This window comes from Dipteris shenzhenensis, chromosome 23, assembly GCF_047967505.1.
Source record: "Dipteris shenzhenensis isolate YYH24624 ecotype China chromosome 23, Dip_SZ_1.0, whole genome shotgun sequence".
NCBI lineage: Eukaryota > Viridiplantae > Streptophyta > Polypodiopsida > Gleicheniales > Dipteridaceae > Dipteris > Dipteris shenzhenensis.
This window is the reverse complement of record NC_141618.1, coordinates 5,052,556-5,074,883: the sequence shown is the minus strand read 5'-3', so window position 1 is coordinate 5,074,883 and position 22,328 is coordinate 5,052,556. Positions and strand designations below refer to the sequence as shown.

General features: G+C 44.0%; 1 protein-coding gene across 1 annotated transcript in view; it reads right to left on the bottom strand.

The window, feature by feature from the left end:
• LOC147886900 (protein HLB1-like) overlaps nucleotides 1-22,328 on the bottom strand; it is a 63,238-nt gene that overhangs the window by 25,328 nt on the left and 15,582 nt on the right. Inside the window, exons 8-11 of the mRNA XM_087394349.1 lie at nucleotides 3,467-3,529; nucleotides 3,290-3,355; nucleotides 3,032-3,160; nucleotides 587-622 (exon numbers count right to left, since the gene is read on the bottom strand). Of these exons, the coding sequence (XP_087250475.1) occupies nucleotides 587-622; nucleotides 3,032-3,160; nucleotides 3,290-3,355; nucleotides 3,467-3,529 (294 nt within the window). The remainder of the gene's footprint in view (nucleotides 1-586; nucleotides 623-3,031; nucleotides 3,161-3,289; nucleotides 3,356-3,466; nucleotides 3,530-22,328) is intronic.

Here is a 22,328-nt window from a genome sequence, read left to right as displayed (position 1 = left end):
ACATATGACACAGGATACCGATGAATTTATAGACAATGAATATTGTATATGCATGAATGATTAAAGCATGTGTACTAAATGAAGAACGATATTGTAGAGAATGCTCATTACATAAAAATGTGATTATACATGTGGCCTATCGATCTTCAGTAAGTATAATTGCTACATATTGCTTCATACATGACATGTTAGATATTTGAAGGCTTCTCTAAATTATTCCAAGGATTCTTAGGGGATACTTGTCCTCCATCTCTTACATCAAAAAGAATCCTGCCCATCCAAGTATGAGCTCCATAAGCTCTCTAAATTTATGAAAAGACTTGAAGCAAGACTGGGGCATCATCTGAGATGCTCAGGATATTGCAGGTTGTTTTAAAGAAACTTGGACAAACAGCGGAAGACCTGCTCCATGTACTGTTTGGAAATGATATCTTATATCTGGATCATAAAGGGGATAATGTTAGTTCCGCCCAATCCTGTATTGCTTCACAACAATTTAATGCCAAGGAAATCGAGCTGTTTCCTTTGCAAAGATAAGAACATTACTGGGCTGCCATTGTGATAAAAAAACAATGCATCTACATACCATGGAATGCACAAGCCGTAATGCACTTCTGTATACCTGCACAATCAGATTGCTGGATGTTAGAACTGCCTGACAAAGGTTTAAAATGACATAGCATAAAACACATTTACTTATCAACAGAGTTGAAGGAGCACAACAGCTGCAGCATATCTATCGCTTCATTTCCTTATCTTCACACCATTCAAGTTGATATAAGCTACAATCACAAAATGCTCGCTCCCACATCTCACTGAATTCACGACTCAAGGGTTATGAAAAAATCCCTCATCTGTTGAAGATAGGAGGCCACAGAGTCTTCTCTTCAACAGCCTCATCAAGACTGACACAGGCCAGTCTTGGAGCTAGACCTTACCTATCTTGGGGAAGCTTCATCACCAGAGAGGATGACCTTTATGGACTTGCCACTGCAGACTCAGAGACAGAGTGCAGGAACTCAGAAGCGCTACAAGAGGGGGAGAGGGCCATCACAAACCAATGGAGAGATGGAGTAGAAGACGATTGGATAGTTCAACTCGTATTTTACAGCGTCTGATTACAGTTTGGAGATGGTTGGCACCCTAGCTGCCTAGCACATTTGGAAGGCTCATTGCTTTCCAGTGTTGAGTGGGCCACACAGACGTCCAAAGACTCTTACTTCCATGAAGACGGACCTATCCCACTCTTTGTTGCATGTAGAACCATTGTCAAAGCAACCCTGCATCACAGCATCGCTCTTATCTTATTCTTGTCACGTTCTACTTCCCGCTTGCATTGCAACGGCTTATGTCCTGAATACTGTGCAGTCGAGGTTATTATCAGTTAATAGAGACACCCTTTTCCTGAAAAAGGAAAGAAAGGAATAGTCTACATCAAGGGTAGGGATACTAAAGGTACCATTCAAGAAACAAAACAAAATGTGCCACATGACCACATGAGACACAACACCTGGAATAACAGCATTCAACCTGGGTCTGCTACACAGCCTTACGCTCTGGTACCTAGATCATTCCCTTGTAAAGTAATGGCCAATCTTGCCCCATTTCCCACCAGGATCAATTAAATACACTTAGGAGAATAAGAGCTGTCCCCCTGACAACAACTCTGTAGCATCAGAATTTTCTGTGTAGCTGACACACAACTGTCTCGTAGCTAATGCAGACACTCAGCAACTCAATAGCACTTCATGGATGCCTCTTCAAAAAGCAGTTCTATGTATGTATATAATACCTAGATGAATCCAGGAACATACCCAAACTCATCCTCTAAAAACACAACATAGTGCAATTTCAATCTCATGATAGTCACTCATAAGGTTGAAACCATAAACTCCATCACGCATAGCAAGGACTAGCTACTATGACATCCCCACTGACATCATCAGCGCCCAACAGTGGGTGCAGACCATTAGTATAAACATATGCTCTCACACATACAAATCCACACACCCACACATACTTGAGCAACCAGTTATACAAAGTCTTCGTACTGAGTTTTTGTCGGCACTCTGGAGATAAGGGCAGACTCAACCATGACGAAGGCTAGCACTAAAGGAGAAGGATAATCACGAGGTAGTCTAGAATCTCTTCGTTCAATCTACAACTGCTTGTGAAGACTAAACGATTTCATTTTAGTCTCTCCCAGACCAGCATCTAAATCTAGCTGATAGGGCAACGCACCTTAAGATAGAAAATCATCACAAAACCAACAGGCCGCAACATGGACGAAAACTTCACAAGGTGAAATTTGCATGTCCGCTTATACGGCAAAAGCATATACCTAGATGAGTCCAAGAACAAGCCCAAACTCATCCTCTAAAAACACAATGTAGTGCAGTTTCAATCTCATGATAGTCACTCATAAGTTTGAAAACCATAAACTCCATCACGCATAGCATGGACTAGCTACTATGACATCCCCACTGATGTCATCAGCACCCAACAGTGGTTATCGCAAAACCAACAGGCCGCAACACGGACAAAAACTTTCACAAGGTGAAATTTGCATGTCCGCTAATACGGCAAAAGCATATACCTAGATGAGTCCAGGAACATGCCCAAACTCATCCTCTAAAAACACAACATAGTGCAATTTCAAACTCATGATAGTCACTCATAAGGTTGAAAACCATAAACTCCATCACGCATAGCAGGGACTAGCTACTATGACATTCCCACTAACGTCATCAGCGCCCAACGGTGGGTGTAGACCATAGTATAAACATATGCTCTCACACATACAAATCCACACACCCACACATACTGGAGCAACCAGTTATACACATCTTCGATTCTTGGATGGATATATCTCAGAAGCAGAATCTGCTCAAATTTTCCTAAAGCTGGACAGAGAAATACAGTCCAAAGTTTGAATCTATTCCTTGTTTTATGGGAAACAAACCATAAAAAGAAAGGAGATGACCAGGGAATTGAGGACACTACTGAGAAAAGCATGGAAGGTTACACAAACCGGATAGTCAGGCTTCAATGCATGTGCAGAGGCTATGTAGATGGCTGACTGACTGTACAAATCTGGTGATTCTGAATCTTTGGTAGAAACATTTCGCCCGCCTCTGTATGTGTCCTCTGCTAATCCATACTGGGAAAAAATAAGTTCAAAAAGTTACTCTTATACTCAGCTAATGCAAGCAACTAAAAGAAGCAAATCAGCATCAGATATGCTTGTGGAGACACATGTAATGGAGAATATATGTGAGGTGCAACTCACCAAAACAGTTCCCAAATTGTATATGGCACGATGGAAATCAAACTGTAGTTGAATTGCTATCCGAAACTACAATGTCAATTTCACCAGACAGTTAAGAAAAAGTATAAAAGTATAAGAAATCCAACCAATTTAGAAACCTGCATCATGTTCTGCACTTATATTAGCCTGTAGGCATACCTTCTTTATTGCTGTTTTGACTATGGTCTGCTTGTCTTTCATTGGAACAATGCCACTAAGCTCCTACAAAACAAGGCAAATTGACTCGCTTACCGATCCTTACACAATTTCCCTAACTTCAGAGTTAAAAGAACAATCATCAGATCTCTATATGTATACCTAGCCATAATAACACACAAGAATTGAGCCTAGCTTGCAAACATCTTGAAACACTCTCTCTGTACTATTAAACATGGTGCTGCAACTACTGCAGAAAGGGAAAAAAAAAATCAACTTTTTTCTTCAATATACCCTTATCCATACTCTTTATCTACCTCCAACGGAATCTTAACTAGCTACACACTATGAAACTCAAAAGGACAATCCTATTTTAAAGTATCCTCATTAATGATTGCATTTATGTCTACATCTCCTTCTCCAATACAGTAAGTTATCGCAGCCCAGAAGCCCTCTGATAATCACATAAGTTAACTTTTAAAGTACACACAACATAAGAATGGCTGCAGAAAGATTGATTCGCAGACTTCTACACCTCATTCTCTGATAAAATAAGTTATTGTAGCCCACAAGCCCTCAGATAATCACATAAGTTGCCTTTATAAGTACCACAACATAAGATTCCTACACAAGAAGTGATCCTAGCTTGCATTCATTTTTCAAAAATCTTGAAACAATCTCTCTATACCATTAAACATGGTGCTCAACCTACTGTACAAAGGAAAGATCCAAGGACTCAAGCCTCCATTAGGTCACTTTTGAGCACAAAGGTCATGAAAAATATCCATGCCTGGCCCACACCCACTTAGTAAATGCCCGTTCCTCCATGAGGCAAGTCTGTGCCAGCTTCATTACCTTGCTGATCGCCACAAACAGCTATCCAGATACTGATGTGTGTGTTCATATATACCAACGTTTCAAATAGGGATGGTAGTTCACAACCAATTTTAGCTTTTGCAAGCTTTGGCTGATAACTTTGACCCACGTTGGAGTTCTCTTCTTTGTTCCATCCTTGGATATATGAATAGGGTGAGGTGGTTGATAACCAGGTTTTTCAGAGTCTCATAGACCCATCGTTCTTCCGGCGACTTTAATAAACTTTCTTTCTTCTTTCTTTCTCTCCCTCAGCCCCTCTCATCCTCAGCCCCTTCAACCCTCAGCCTCTCAACCTCTTTCCCTTTCAGCCTCTCTTCTTGTCTGCCTCTCCTTCTTATCCCTCATCCTCCCCCCCTCTCAGCCTCTCCCTCAGCCCCCCTCCCCTCATCCTCTACCTCTCAACCTCTCTCCCTTTCAAGCTCTCTTCCCTCTCAGACTTCATCCTCTCCCTCATCTCAACTTCTACCCTTAGCCTCTCAGCCCCCCTAACCTCTAACAATGGACGGATCTTTGATTGGTTTGAATCAGCCTCTCATCCTTGGTTGACGAATGGCAACCCCTCTAGTCAATCCTCACCCACTTCCACTGGCCGCAAGAACATGTATTTTCTCATAAGACTAGCTGCTACAATCGCAAAAAAGACGTGGAGCTGGAGAGCTCTACTACTCTCTTCGCACGGACCCATGGTCCCACCCTTCTAGATCCTAGGCTAGGGACTGGATGCTTGCAGCCTTATCTGAGGGCCTCGTGTCGCACCTCACTGACATTAGATTATTGGAACAAGGATCTTCTTCGAGCCCTTCTCTCTCGGTTTCGACCCTGTAGAGGAGGATAGGCAGATGACATACAGGTTTGCCCTAGGTGTACCATCGGCTCCTTGCCACCATCAAAGCTACTTTTGGACTCAGTCACTGAGATCCCCCCCCTTCCTGGTTTGCCCTTTTCAACAGCAAAGCCGATCAGATCTGATGGGGTACCTAGAGTTAGGGTCATTGTCTCTTGCCCTAACATTACCGATAATCACATCATGCTCCAGTGTCCGGATAGCTCTCTTTTTCGACAAAGAGTCAAGATTGCAAGCAGGCAGGACTAGTGTCGGGTTTGTAGGATATTTGGGCATTTTACTAGAGATTGCCCAGAGAAGAAGAAAAGGCATAAGAAAGCTGTTGCTGCCGCGACTCCTCGTAATACTCCACAGTGTACCTTTGGTACTGCCTCGTAATAACCCGACACTAGCCACATATTCTGTACCTCCTACTGGCCCTCATTAGGGTTCATGCTTCTTCACCACCTGCAGATCAAGAGGGGCCCTCATTCATTCCGGACCCAGCCCCAGTCAAACCTTCGTACATTCTCATTCTAGTTCATGCTATACCTGAGGTTGTCTATTCATGGAGGGATTGCAGTGAACCTATGGAGATCCAGGTTTGGGCAGACTCTACTTGTCCTTGTTGCAGGTCTGCTGAGGAGCCAATTCATCATTGCTTATGGGACTACACACACAATTGCTAAGATCTTACATGACATGGGGTTCAGCGGCTCGGCTTTCTCTTTCGGGGTCTCAGGCTTCTTTGAGAGGCAGGACTCTTCTTGGGCTATCTTGGTTCGACGACACTTAGTTGGCTACGGTTCTCTGGATGATGTTCCCCTTTCCCCCTTCAGACCTATACATGCTTCTATGGATACCTCTTGGGAGATGTTGGCGAGTATTGCAGCATGGCATATCTAGAGAGCCACATGCATAGAGGCATCAGATGGATCTTAGGTCCACATGGCCAGTATATGGACTAATACCATACATCTGTTGATGGCCAGTTGGGCGACCATGCAAGGTTCCTTCCGGGCAGCCTCTGCCAGGAGGGATATTTTTCTTAGGGAATGGAGGGGCTCTCCCTTTTTCTCAAAGTCTATAGTAGGAGCAAGGTGGCAATTTCAGCCTCTCCCTTGGTTTCTCTCTAGTTTGTACTGAGGTTTTTTGTTGACCGGTTCTAGGTGTTTCTTTTTATGATTGGGACACCTTCATCACTCACTTTCATTAGCAGCTTTTTCCTCTTGATTAGTTTTAAATCCTCTACAACTAGTTGCACTCACTTAAGTAATGTCACTTAACAGTATCATGATGTACTTCCGCTATAAGCTTTTGTTCTTGCAGGTTTTTTTCATGCTTAATAGAGGTCTCTTTCATGGGACAGTGTCTAACATGTCGTTTTTGCTAGGTGTGAATCCTCTAAATTTGTCGTTGTCCTTGTCTTGTGTTGATTGCAAAGAGTGTAGTCTTCACATGTTGCTAGGCTCCCACTTTTTCTTTTATATATATTTGCATTAGCATGTTGAGGGGATGTTACATTTTATTGCGCTATTTGAAGAGTAAAAAAATCAAGCTTGATGACAATGATAGAATCAAAATGAAGAACGTGCATTAGGTCTAGAACAGTAGTTATTATGATCGCAAACAAAAGGGGAATGGGAAGACGTCAAGGTAACCAATTGGGGCCTCAACACTTGACTTGCACTATGATGATAAGGAGGCATAACCTTTGACCAGTTCTCTAAACCATAGCGTTTTCTTTATTAGCTAGATTAAAATTGCAATGCCTGGAAAGAAAGCATGTTTGGAAATGTCAAATCCGAAATACGCATTGTCTTGGACTAAATCCATCTTTGATTCAAAATTCTAATAATACTTAAAATAAAATATACAATTTTTATCCCTTTCAAAGGGTAGGGATCTTCTTTGGCTTTGATAAGTGAATCCTTAAGCTGCACCAAGAGAGGCAACTTGTGCCATCCTACCAAGACCATGGATATCTTACACATCTAAGTTGGCGTTTTCTCCAAAACTATTGCTTGTTTGCACTTCACCCCTACTACATGCATTCACAATATTGTCAGATGCAGATAGTATCTTCTAGCATGTACAATCTATAGGCAAACTAGCCTATTCTTTTGTATGATCATCTTACCCCTGATGTAGTTTTTAAAAATCATATCCTTATTTCTTGATTTCGATAAGACGGCCACCTACTAATGAATCTTATCACAAAGAATTTTATTTCTTGATTTCGATGAGACGGCCACCTACTAATGAAACTTGTTGTCCCAAATAATCCTATATTGTCAATTCTACCATGCCTTTTCTCAACTTGATGAAACATACAGCCTAGTAAAGAAATCTAGTTAATGAGTATAAGCCAATCTAAAAGTGAGATCTAGAAACAATAAATAAGACTCATTGACTCCTCATCATTCTAGAACAACCCTTTATAGCCTTATGAACTTCCAAAATGTTGAACTTTAAAAGATTAGCAAATACTTGGATATACTCACTGCTACATCCAACAGTGTGCTTAAAAAAGATAGCCCTTCTCCCAGAAGTGAAACCTCCCCTGCCCCTCTTCCGTGGCTCCCAAAAATGTGTTTTGGTGCACATACTTGGTATCAATCGTCCACACTTGGAAACTAAAAATCAAGTAAAACACATGAAACTTGAAGCTTTCAGCTTCATTCTTTATTCCTTTTTTCCTTTTTTCCTTTTTCCTTTTTGTTTAGACCTTCATTCTTAGAGATTCATGCCACCTAAAACATGATTCAACAAGCTTCAAAACAATAAACCAAGGCCAATAGACTTTAAAAAGCTGGCCTAAAAGCCATGAAAAGATCATAGTTTAAAGCAATGTGTACAAAATGTTTTGAATCAATAACTTGTTTGTATGCAAATAGACTGAACTCTATTGTCCATTCATTACATGCCACCTAACAACATCGAGCGGTGTTATGAAGAAACCTGCAACTTACCAAACCCTTATCTCTTATGTGATGACTTATTAAGATTGTAGATTCGGACAAGCTATACCAGTATTGACCCATACTTCCCATATGGGTACTAAGGATTTCAAAGTCTCCATATTTTTCCCCATACCTCTTAATAAAATATAGCATTAAACGAGTACATTTATGACATACAAGTTAAAATAAATAACATGCCCTTTATATGCACAATCCAAATTGTGCATGTGCCTCTTTACAAAAACTTGCCCTAGATCAAGCCCTGATGCCTCCTCATATGGTTGTTCACAAGTAAGGCATTGATCTCCTTTCCCCTAACATAAAGGCGAAGAGTTCTCACATCCAGAGAGAGGCCCTTGGCCTTACGTGGATCTCAAATGTCAAACAGCAGTATATGGGGTGCCAAGTGAGTATTGACATCTCAGCTGAGAAGTAGGTGGTAGCGTATTTTCACTAAGCATTTATATTGGAGCTCCATCAAACACTCACTTGCAAGTTGAATTTTGGTGTGAACCAGGTCTTGTTAGCAACTACTTGGTCCATTGCGTGTTTGCTTCATTGAGGACACGTGGGAGGGCTCCGGTGACTGGTACACTAGAGATTGAAAGCCGCCAGTGAAACATTCCAACTACCTGTGGGTTCAGCTCAATGGCACCCATCACACTAGCACCAATGTGGCCTATCAAACAATGATCCTTCCCCGAGCAAACAAGAGATTAGGCACCAATGCTTGAAGATGCAAAATATAGGCTTCTTAGACAAGCTTATTGCCAGTGGCTTCACTCCATAATTTAAGCCTTGGAAGCTTCTTTACAGCTCTTTAGAACACCCCGAGGCATGGGGGACCTCACAACCCTCACACAGATGGATCTTTCCCGCTACCACGAAGGGTTTATTGTTATCAAGAGCTTGGACAAGGATCTAGAGCCCTACATTGCGTAGGTATTTCTGCCCATAGTGTAAAGAGGAGATAGTGAGGAAGCTGTTGATTTGAATTTTGGCATATGCATAGTCTAGGAGCTGGAGAGAGAGATGTTGGGGCCCTACAACAACATCAGTTGGGAGCAAAAGGATGGTGGCCTAGCCAATCCTTTGCAAACCACAGCCGCCTGCAGAGCTGCGCTGCCTGCGCTTCCCGAGATGCAAGAAAGAGAGGCTAAGTGGAAGGAACCTTTGTACCACCAATGGATGCAGCCACTGTCGCAGGCACTTGCTCATACTGAGCAGCCTCATCAGTGTCATGCAACATATCAAGAGGGGCACGCTTCAGTAGCATGGTGACTGGCCCTGAAGAGAGGGGCTCGAATGTAGGCAAGGAGAAATGGATAGCAAAACCTTGCGTAATGAGCACCTGAGATAGTGCGCGGAAACACGAAAATGTCGATGGAGAGGCTCAGAAGAAAGGTCGTCGAAGAAGCTTCGAAATGGAGCCAAAATGGCTCCAAACAGGCTGTAAAAGGCCCCTAAAAAGAGGCTGAAAAGTGAACTGTTTACCCTCTTTCTTCCTTTTTTTCCTTTTTTTTTTTTTTGGGAGGGGGAGTCCCTAAGTCACCTAGGACAATTAGGACTCCTAACCTAAGACTGGTAAGATAGTTAGGACACTGACTTAGTCTAAACCAACCGTCCTTTTAACCCTAGTTAGTACTAACCTAAGCTGGGCCCAAGCTAACCAAACCTAAACCTAACCCCTAACTACAATCCTAACCCACCCCACTAACTATACCTAACTAGCCTAACCTAACCTACAAGACTAACCCTAGTTAGCTACCCTAGTTAGGATCTTAGACCTTAGTCTAAGGGAACAGAAAGTGGCATCGCGACAGGCGGCAGTGGCGCGGGTGATGCAGACTGGCATCACGACGAGCGATGTCATGATGAGGCCATGTCATGACGAGGCTCACGGCTCACAGGCGCTTTGACAAAGGACATGGTCACGACAGCGAACAGAATGGCTCACAAGACCGACTAACAGAATAGGCTGAGATCGGCACTTGGTTCACGCTGGCTCCAGTGTTAACGGACAGGCGTGTGACGGACGGGCTCTAATGGACTGTTGTGGGTATAGACCTTGGTTCGGGTTTGAGGGCTGAGGGCAGCAGATTCGAGGTGAACAGCTTGAGGTGAATCATTGGCCTTCAAGGTCTAGTGTCCATCTGCTTCGTGGAGACTTTGTTTGAGAAAGCCCTTCATTCCAAAAGCCTTCTATTCCTTGCCATCAGCAACACAAGAAACGACCAGCCATTCCTTGCCAGTCGCATTGCACGTTTTGGCCTGGTTGTCTACCAACACCTTGCGTTGGCTATGTTCTTCACACAAGTGGCGTAACGAATACTGAGATTCGGAGTGAAGGGTGAAGGGGAAGCAAAGGTGCCAGAGTCAAAGCTCTGATACCAAAGTAGAAAAGGGGTAGGGACAGATTTGGAGAAAGGGGGATAGAGGAGCAGAAGGGAGAGAGAGAGAGAGAGAGAGGGGAAGAGGAAGAGGAAAGGCAGTGACACATCCCAGCACTCCTGAAACCCCTGATCTGCAAAACAACCACACACAACATCAGAACTGAGCAGGCTGCTCACCACCCAACCGTGACATCTACGGGATGTGATCCCGAATCAGAAGATGTCCCCTCCGAGCCACGAGCTGAGCTACTGGCACGAACTCCCAATCAGATCCGAACCAGCCTGGTGTCCCATACCACCAGGTGGCGCTGTAAAGCCCTGGATCTGTCACTGGGCCTTGGGCTACGCTAAGATGCAGGCGCGCGTCCGCGACACAATCCAGGATCAGACCTAGCACCTGGGAACGAGACTTGCTCCCAACTGCACACTGAGAACTGAACCCCCTGGGCCCCTTTTATAGACTCGGGCCCCGGCGCCAAAAATAGCGAAGACCTATAAACAGTTCGTACCCTTGCCACTCAACCCGAGAATCAAGCCTGCCTAGCTCTAAGCCTCCCCAGGCTAACCTGAGCTAGTTCTGTGTACCTAGTACACATCAGATACCAATCCGTGCACATGACATACTCCCCCTCCTCTAAGAACTCACTCCTGAGTTCGCTAAGAAATCTGGAAATGTTCTTTGGAGGTTTTGTAATGTCTCCCATGTTGCATCCTCCTCAACACGATCCTTCCACTTAATCTTGTATTCCGTGATAGTACGATTTCGAATCTGTCTTTCACGAAATTCAAGAATAGATTCAAGTTCGTGAGGAATAAAAGTCAAATCTGTAACTTCTATAATCTCATGAGGAGAAACAAGTTGATCATCTGCACCCAATACTTCTTTCAGTCTACTGACATGAAAGACTGGATGTACTTTAACATCAGGAGGCAATTCTAGTCGATATGCAACTGGTCCAATTCTTTTAATGACCTTGAAAGGACCACAGTATCTGGGGGATAATTTCAGAACCAAACCAGTACTTAGGCTCTTGGATTCCTTAGGAATTCTCAAATATACCATCGTTCCTTCAGAGAACTCTCTGGGTGAACGATGTCTATTAGCATAAAATCTATCCCGATCTTGGGCACTTCTAATAGACTCCTTGGCAAACTGCAACATTTCCTGCATATCTAGCAAGAAATTCTTAGCAGCATCATTTTGAATCCCTTTTAATCCAACCATAACTGGTGACTTAGGTTGAAACCCGTACATAAGCATAAAAGGACTGTAACCTGTACTAGAATGCTTTGCACTGTTATAAGCAAATTCAATCATGGGTAGATAATCTTCCCATGAAGACTGTCTCTTAGATACATATGCCCGAAGCATGTCTTCAACCAACTGGTTGACCTTCTCTGTACTGCCATCGGATTGTGCATGATCCGAGGAACTCATACTTAGAGTAGTTTCTAACTTCTCAAATACAAGTGTCCAAATAGTTACTTGTAAATTTTGAGTCCCTGTCACTGACTATGTCAGATGGCAAACCATACAGCTTGAACAAGTGGTCCACAAACTCGTGAGCCAACTGAACAGCAGAAATAGTTATCTTGTAGGTAAGAATCTAGCCATTTTTGTCAAACGGTCGACTATGACCCAAATAGAGTCATGACCCTTGCACGTTCGAGGCAAACCAGTAATAAAATCCATGGAAATACTTTCCCATTTATTACCTGGAATCTGTAAAGGCTGTAATAAGCCCGCGCTTCTAAGGCGTTCTGCCTTAGTAACCTGACAAACCCGGCAACCTACTACATAGTTCTCTATAAATGCACGCATCTTAGGCCAATAAAAGGTATGCTTCACAAGAGACAGAGTCCTATGTATTCCTGGATGTCCCGCACTAGGAGCATCATGACACTCCCAGAGAATCTTGGATTTAAGGTCCAGAACATCAGGCACACAAATCTTTTCATTCCGGAACAGCAAGCCGTTCCTAATCATCCACTGACCTCCCGCCGCCTGTATCCTAGGTGGCACAATCCCTTAGTCCTGGTCAACCATGGAGCTCCCATCCTGGACTCTCTGCCAATAAGAACTGAAATGACTATCAGTTGCGTATAGCCCTCTCAAGGATTAAAATAGGTCTGAGGATATTTCCGTAAATGACAAAGCATTTACAAACTTAACTCGACTTAAGGCATCCGCCACACTATTCAACGAACCCTTACGATAACGTATTTCGAAATCAAAATCTTGCATTAGCTCTGCCCATCTAGCTTTCCTTCCTCTCAATTCTGAGCCATCACACACATACTTAATTGACTGGTGATCAGTCAATACAAGGAACTTTGAACCATACAAGTAGTGTCTCCAAACCTTGAGAGCATACACTACAGCATAAAGTTCCTTCTCAAGTGTGGGCCAACGATACTGAGTGTCGTCTAGCTTCTTACTCTCGAAAGCTACAGGTCTGCCCTCTTGGAATAGAGCTGCCCCAATCGCATAATCACTCGCATCGGCCTCCAAAACATAAGGCCGGGTAGGATCGGGTAATGCAAGAACGGGTGCTTCCTTGATAGAAAACTTCAAGGTTTCAAAAGCCTTGTTCATTGCATCATTCCAAGAGATCGGCTGGGTAGACCTGCGTCCACGACCTTTCAATATGTTGGTCAAGGGTGCCGTGATATGTGAATAATCACGCACTGACTTCCGAAGAAATACCGTAAATCCTAGGAAAGAACGAAGTTGTTTCACAGTCTGAGGGATAGGCCATTCTAAAACCTTCTGGATACGATCCAGATCAATGCTAATACCTTCAGAAGAAATCTTGTGTCCTAAGTAAATGATCTCCTTCATAAAGAAGTCACATTTACTCATCTTGGCATAAAGCTTATGCTGTCTTAGAACAACTAAGACAACCCGGAGGTGTCCTATGTGATCCTCAAGCGTTTTACTATATACCAAGATGTCATCTAAGAATACTACAACAAATTTGCCCAGAAAATCCCTGAACAAGTCGTTCATCATCTGCTGAAAAGTAGCAGGAGCATTGGTCAAACCAAAAGGTAATACGAGGAACTCGTAATGACCATACCTAGTCCGGAATGCGGTCCTATCTATGTGCTCAGCATAGATACGGATTTGGTGATAACCCGTACGCAAATCAATCTTAGTGAAATACTTCGCTCCGGCCAAACGGTCTATCAAATCATCAGAACGAGGTAAAGGATAGCGGTTCTTAATTGTGACTTTATTTAATCGTTTATAATCTATACACATTCTCCAGGAAGAATCTTTCTTCTTTCTTAAGAGAACAGGTGCACCCCAAGGTGATTTACTCGGGCGGATATAGCCCATATTCAAGTAATCCTGAAGCTGGATAGCTAAGTCATCCTCCTCTACCTGGCTCATCCTATAAGGTGGTACACTGATAGGTTGAGCCCCTGGGACTAAGTCTATGCGATGATCTACTGCCCGTTCTGGAGGTAAACCTTCCGGCAGTTGAGCTAGGAATACGTCCTTAAAATTATATAACAACATTCTCAATTCCCGGTGTTCAAACACACTTAATTCATTCTTGTTGATTACCGAAACAACAATTGAAGAAAGTGAAATCAAAACACACTGATAGACATCATAATAAGAATTGTTTAATATATTCCGAAGCTGCATCGCAGATACAATAGGCCCCTGAGAAGGGGGGATTTGATCACACTGAATACAAAATTGGGTGTCCTTATCTACAAAAGAAAGCGTATGCTCCGTCCATCCGATCTGAATATTGTGGGTTTTAAACCACTCTATCCCGATCAACAAGTCTACATGCTCTAGATGCATAACATAACATGTGAGAGCTCCCGTGTAGGCCTGAATCCGGATAGGAAGCGCTTCAACCTTGCGCTCCCAGAACTGCTTCCCAGCTGGAAGCTGCACCTCATAGGTGTGGTCGCTAGGTACTGTGGACAGCCCCATCTTCTGCACAAATTTGTAATTAACAAAATTGTGAGAGCTGCCCGAATCAAAGAGAATGTGAACCTGTTGGTCCCTAACTTCTCCATAAACTCGGAAAAGATCATGGGAACCAAACAACGAAGTATTGAAAGTACAATTACAAGAAAGGAGGCAGGTAATGACATTTACTGAAATACCTATCATCGTGACTTGGTTCGCTCCCTTGGCTGCGGTACGTGGACCCGCCTGGAGCTTCGGTCCTAGCACCAATTTTTGGTTCTTCCGCTTAGGACACTCATTCTTTGTGTGGCCCCGCTCCTCGCAACAGAAACATCGGCCTTCTTTCTTGAGCCTGAGAGTGCGAAGGAAACGGGCCTTACCATTCTTTGCTGGAGTTAAGCTTTTCCTGGAGGCGTTGTCCGTAGACTTCGTCTCCGCAATACCAGTCGTATGCTGAAAGAACTTACGTTTGTTCTTTCCACTCGTATCGGTAACCGTGGTTGCCTTGGTACCGGCCATGGTATCATCATATATGCGTGCATATGTCATGGCCTCCTGCAACGTTGTGCACTTGTTGTTCTTTATCTGCAACTTATAGGAGTCTGGCAAACCATCCACGAAGAAACCTAACAAGGCTACTGGATCCATTTTAGTGGCCCTGGTTTGCAGATCCCTAAATCTTTGAAGATAGACTTCAAAGGTTAAGTTTAATTTTGACATATCGAGGGCCTTGAGCTTGCCAACGATATCATAGTCATCTTCCTTCTTCAGGAACTCCTTCCTGAAGATGCCCTCAAAATCTGTCCAAGTATCAGGCTTCAAGGCTTTACCTGACATAAACCCTGCTGCAAGCTGGATCTTTTTCTCATCTGGATAGGGGTGGAATTGGAAGTGTACCTGCCACTTGTGCAACCAAGTGTCAACTACCTCCTTTGTTCTTGACTTTTGGTCACCCAAAAAAGGATCTGGAGTTATATTCGGGCCTAGCACCGAAGCCATGGCATCCACATGCGTGAGTGCCTGTACAGTGCTAGCCAGAGGAGTGAGAGTTGCTTGTATCCCCTGGAGTTGCTGTGTCAACCCCGATTGATTAGCATTGACCTGCTCGAATTTGCCATCAAGAGCGGTTGTAAATTCACTGAAGGCTTTTTTAGTTATCAGGTCGTCATAGAGACCCTGATCCTCCTCTCCCACAGGAGTGTAATCCAAGTCCTGCTCTCCCATGGTGAACTCAGGATTTTGAGCATCAGACATGGCTGAAATCTGATTTGAATACCAACTGAGAGAAATAACTAACTGAAACGAAGCACAGAGGAGGATGGAGCAGAAGAAAACCGTCCCGAAAGATGCTGACGGAAGGAGATGCTGGAATCTGGCGAATCGGAAGCCCACGAATCCCGAGACCTCTCCGAACCTGCAACTAGATGCGCGTACTGCTGGAGTAGCTGTACGGTCTGCTGACGCAGGCCGTACGGTCGCTGACGGAGGCCGTACAGTGCTGACATAACTGTACGGCATCCGTACAGTGCTGCAGGTACAGGTGCGTAGTCGGGATTTGAAGCAGCAGGTGCAGGGGCTGGCGCAGATAGTCCGTACAGGCTGTACGGGCTGATGCAAGGCCTTCGATGGCTGCACAGGCTGACGCAAGCAGGGGGCGGATGCAGGAGACTGCACGAGGCAGGGCGATGCTGGCGCAGGCAGGGGCGCAGGCAAGGTACGGACAAGGCTGGCTGGCTGGCACAGAATTCGAGGGGAAAGCTCGAAGCTTTAGGCTGCTTGTGGGTAGGCTAGTACCCTGCCCCCACCTATATAGGGTGCAGGGCAGCCTTATTTGGAAGCTGAGCTTCCAAAAAAGGCCAAGCCCCTCCAGCTTTGGAGGGGTGCTTTTTCGAAAAAAGCACCCCCCTGCGCAGGCTGCACGCAGCCCTATGCGCAGGCTGTTCGCAGCCTGTTGCGCAGGCTATACTCAGCCTATTGCGCAGGCTGTTGACAGCCTGTTGCGCAGGCTGTACACAGCCTATTGTGCAGGCTGTACTCAGCCTATTGCGCAGGCTGACAAGCCTCTCTTTGCCCCTGCCTATTCCGTACCATCATAGGCGCCACTTCCACGCCTCCCTTGCTGCTCTTTTCCGCCCCTCTCTCCTGTTTTTCTGCTCTCTCTCCCCTTCCTCTAGCCTTCTCTCACAGGCCTTCAGGGATCTCGATTTTCTCTCTCCTATTCTTCTTTCTTTTCCAGATATCTCTCCACCCCTTCTATCCCAGGTAGCCAGCAAAAATGCAGCAACAGATTTCGAAATTTAGGGCATACCTGGAGGAGAAATCCGTCAAAAATTCTCGCATCAGAAGTTCCTACCTCAGGAGTTGGCTCTGATACCAACTGACACATCCCAGCACTCCTGAAACCCCTGATCTGCAAAACAACCACACACAACATCAGAACTGAGCAGGCTGCTCACCACCCAACCGTGACATCTACGGGATGTGATCCCGAATCAGAAGATGTCCCCTCCGAGCCACGAGCTGAGCTACTGGCACGAACTCCCAATCAGATCCGAACCAGCCTGGTGTCCCATACCACCAGGTGGCGCTGTAAAGCCCTGGATCTGTCACTGGGCCTTGGGCTACGCTAAGATGCAGGTGCGCATCCGCGACACAATCCAGGATCAGACCTAGCACTTGGGAACGAGACTTGCTCCCAACTGCACACTGAGAACTGAACCCCCTGGGCCCCTTTTATAGACTCGAGCCCCGGCGCCAAAAATAGCGAAGACCTATAAACAGTTCGTACCCTTGCCACTCAACCCGAGAATCAAGCCTGCCTAGCTCTAAGCCTCCGTAGGCTAACCTGAGCTAGTTCTGTGTACCTAGTACACGTCAGATACCAATCCGTGCACATGACAGGCAGAGGGAGAGAGAGAGAGAGAGAGAGAGAGAGAGAGAATATAGAATAGAATAGAATGTTGTATTATCGTCCTCTGGGGGCCGAAAAACGACCCATGGGACCTCATCTGATCAGAGAAGATACAAAAAAGGAAGTCTCTGTCCTCTAAAGAGGAAGGGGCGATAAAGTAACACAGTATCACTGCTTTATAGCCTACGACATCGTGCATTGTTCTCTGTGCTTAAGAATCCTACCAACATATGTGCCCAAGATAGGAGGATGTACATGTGTGAGTAGGCTCACAAGATTTGAGTGCCTCTCTACGACATTCTGAAAATCTTTCCTTATGTCAGCATACTGTGGGCATGTCAATAAAACATGTGCTTCTGTCTCCACGTCCTGCAAATCACACATTTGGCAAATTCGTCGATCTCTTGAAGTATCTCCCTAGGCTCCTCTCTCCACCTCTAGCATATGAGAACGGGTACGCATACTTGCAATATTACACCTGACATTAATAGGTATGGGCATGCTTATGTATCTTTGAACATTGTCCTTTGCTTGAGCATATGTGCTCCAATAGCTGGGACTAATATGTTGGCAATAGTATTCAAACTTAGCTCTTTTCTTAGCTGATTGCCATTTATGATGCAATGCTTCAAGGAGTGCTTTTTGCAGTGCCTCCTCATCCATTTTGTCTGAGGGGCTATCTAAATATGAGGCAACTTCCCACCTTTGGAACCAGCCATGAATATCTAGCCACCATCCTGAGGATAGTATCTTACTCTTATTTGTTTTTTGAAGTCTTCTACTTGCTTCCCATGCCTTTCTTGGTAGTCTGTGTACGTCCATGGCCTTGACCTTCTTGATGTATTTGAAAACTCTTTCCAATGCCCTTATTTCAATTGGTTTGGTGCCAGTCTCTAAAAGCATGATTGAGTAGGGTGTGGTAATTTTGATTCCCAAGTGCCTTCTGATGAATGATTTTTGCATCTTCTCAATATCATCCCATTTTGATGCTGAGATACTTCCTCCCCAAACTTCCACCCCATATAACACTGTCTGTACAACATATGCATCAAAAAGGATTTGTCTAATACCCCATCTTATAGTGTCACTATTCCTGCAATCATTCTCAAACTGATAGTACTTACCCCACCCTGCATCAATCCTTCTTTGAACACAATCACTCCACCTGTGATTTGCTGGTATATCCACCCCTAGGTATTTGAAAGTTTGCACTCTTTCAATTTGCTGGCCATTGTACATAATATTTGGTGTGTTTGCTGGCTGTACTGTTTTGACTATCATCATCTTTGTTTTGTTGACATTAACAGCAAAGCCACTTTCCACACAAAATTTATGAAGTACATGCATCATCCATCCCACCTTTTCTGCTGTGTGTGAGAAGAAAACAACATCATCTGCATACAACAGCAGTAATACAGCATATCCCAAGATTTGAGGGCTGTCTATGCTCTTTTCTTGTAGTGTCTCCTCGACCGATTCTTCTAGTCTATCAATGCATAAGCCAAACAATGTAGGTGACAGTGGGCATCCCTGTTTCACCCCCATATTGCTGTAGAATGCTGTTGATAGCCCATTTTTTCCCTTGAGTTGGCATGTTACCTTCTCATATAGCCTGAAAACTGCTATCCTGAGTTGGTGTGGTACTTCCAACTGCAACATTCTCTCCCATAAACTGTTTCTGGGCACCGCATCGAATGCTTTCTTAAAATCTATAAAACAACAAAAAAGGGTTTTGCCTTGTAGCCTACTCTCCTCCATTAAAACTCGTATAGTGACCAGATGATCCACAGTGTTGTGAGCTTTCCTAAAGCCTGCTTGTCCAATGGCCCTTTTTTTATGCAACTCTACCCATAGGCTGAGTTCTGACTCAATTATTGTGCTAAACAGTTTTGCCATTGTGGAGCTCACCATTATGGTTCTATAATTGGTAAGTTGATTGCGGTTCCCTCCTTTGTAAAGTGGCTTTATCCAATTCTCTTGCCATTCGGGTGGAAAACCATTGAGCATTGCATCATTGAGTAGCCCTACTAGGCATCTTCGTGTGTATTCATTTGTCCATTTTATAAGTTCTGCACTCAATTGCACTGTGTCCGATGCTTTTCCATTAGCCATCTTCTTCAGCCCTTCATTCACATCATCCAATGAAAAGACGTTTGGGCCATTATAATGAACTATCTCTGCTATCATAGGTGGGGCTTGGGTGTGCACATACAATTGTTTGACATATTGCAGCATTTCTTCCTTTGTGAAGTCCCCTATTATGTCTCTTGGTCTACCTTTAGTGCGTCTCCATGTCCCCTTTGGGTTTTTAGCAAAATCGATAGCGTCTTCCCATTCCTTTTCCAGTAAATATTTCCTCTTCTTTCTTCGAGTGAGTGTATGGAAGAGCCTTTCTGCTTTTTTACGTTCCTCATCATCTGTCATTAGTTTCAACTTTATCCTGGCCACTTTGCAATCCTTATCAAACCATTTATTTTGTGGCAGACCCTTCCTGCATGCTTAACCACTCTTTTTCTTGCCTGACGCAATTTCTCCTACTGAGAGCAAAACCCTTCTTGTTTCATCCCAATTTAATTTGCATATATCCTTCATTAATTCATCAACAACATCAGCATATTTCTCTCTTTGATCTAGGCATAGTCGGAAGGTCCAATGTTCAGCTATTTGCTTTGCAAGTTCTGCTTGACGAGGCATATGCATCTCAACATAGAGGGGGGTGTGATCTGATTCCGGGTACTTAGAACCGATTGTAAAATCAGTCACAAGATGTATTGCATCGAGCGAGATCAATGCATAATCTACTACACTAGATCCTCCACTAGGTGGGAAGCATGTTGGTACCCCTGTTTGTGGGTATAAACTTGCCCCATTCATCACGATCAAACGGAGGCCATTGATCATGCTGGTTAATGCGTCACCATGTGCATTGGCCTTCTTATCATGTGAATGACGGCACCAACTATGATCTATGTGCATTTCCTCTTCTTTGTTGTACTCATGCTCTGTGAGGGGCTGAAATTGTGTGTCCCCTATACGCGCATTCATATCACCCAGCACCATCACATGTCCTTCAAGTCTGAAATGTGCCACATCCAAGCATAGGTCTCCATATGGATCTGATGCATCTTTACCAAACCTTTGATAAAATGGGGAGTCTTGATGTGGGATATAGCATCCTGCAATAAATAGTGGCATTGACTGCGTTTTGACCTTGATCCATATATACCTTTTATGTGGATCATCTTTGCATATACTCACCATGTCTTCTAAGTGCTCTTTGCATAAGCATGCCACCCCTCCTTGCCCACGTTTACCAACATTTGATTGCCATAGAGAGTGCACTTTGTAACCATGAATTGGGGGGAGTCTGCATATGTCCCTTTCCCATGTCTCAGCCAGAAAGATTATATCAGCATTTTCAAGCACGTCATTAAGGCCTGCCCCTTTTTTCCAAGGGAAACCCCTGCAATTCCAAAACATTATCTTGAGACTTTGTTTGGTCCCATGGGTAGCGTACCCCTAGAGATTATTGCCTTCTCTTGCCTCTTGCCTCTTCTTACGGGCCTCATAGAGTTGACATCTCTCTTCTTGCTGTTTGGGTGTCCTATCCTCAGTCACAAAATAAGAAGTTCCTTTTAGATACACCTTGCTACTATCCAATATAATTGCTCTCTTTCTTGTGTCCATCATTGTACACACTATTGCTCGATGGTAATCCTTGTTTTCCTCTTCTTTCCTACCCGGTGAGCTCCAAACACAGTCACATCCTGCATAGCAAAATGCTCTTGAAAGAAATCTGTAATTTCTTTGGCTAGTGACAGGGGTGTTTCTGCATCCTTTTCTGTCATACCTCGTATGACTATATTTTGTGCTCTTTTCTCCCTTTCAATGCATTCTTTTGCATCTATCTCTTGCTCAATATGCACCTCTTTGTTATTGATTTCTTGATTGCTTCCATGCCCCTCTGTATTTGCACCCTTGGCTATCTCAGCCCAAGTAACAGAATGCATCCCTTGCTGTTGTATGGTCTTGTTTTCTTCCAAGTCATGTACTCTCTGTTGCAAGTGACCAATCTCCTGAGCTTGCGTGCTCACAACTTGATCTAATTGAGCATTTTTATGCTCTAGATCTTGGCATTTTAGTGCTAGACTCTTTAACTCTTGCTGCTATTGCATCATTGCTGCCTGAATGGATGCTAGAAAATTCCAAAAGTTTCCTTGTGCTGGCATAAAAGGCGTTGCATTTCCATCTAAAGTGGTAGTGCCAATTCTTCCAAAGGAGGTGGCAACATTGATGATTTTTGAGGGGTTTCTTTTACTTCTTTTGCCGCCTTCTGCACCTCAATCTGTTGACGTACCATCGTTGCTTCAGTTCCTGCTCTTGGCATTGCCTTGATTGGTGTAGAGTGTGAGGAGAGCCCGCTTCTGAGCTCTCTCCTGTTGATCTTTGCTTCAGCCAGGTCTGATCGTGTCAACCAATGATTTATGCTCTCATATAAACCAGGCAATGTAGTCTGTTGAACAGCAGCAGAAGAAAGCCCTTTGTCAAGTCTCACCAAAGCTCTGGTGGAATCTCCGCCCTTGGTATATATGTCTCGAGCAGGAGAGCAAATAAATCGCGCAACGCGAGAGAGAGAGAGAGATTGGGAGAGAGAGTAGACAGCACATAGGAGGAAGGAGAAGGTAGTAGATAGGATTAGATGTCACCACAAAAGGTACATAATAGGGAGTGGATGGAGACTTATATAGTCCCTCCACATTTTCCACCTAAAGGACCTCTAACTTGGCCCCTTTTCCCCTTCATTACACATTGGTCCCCCTTTCTATGGACTTTTGAAAGGATGATATAAATCATTCTTTTGGAAGGATGATACAATCGTTTCTTTTGGAAGCATGATACAACCGTTCTTTTTGAAAGGAGGATACAATCATCCTTTCTATTCTCTTTTTTCTTTTGAGGAAG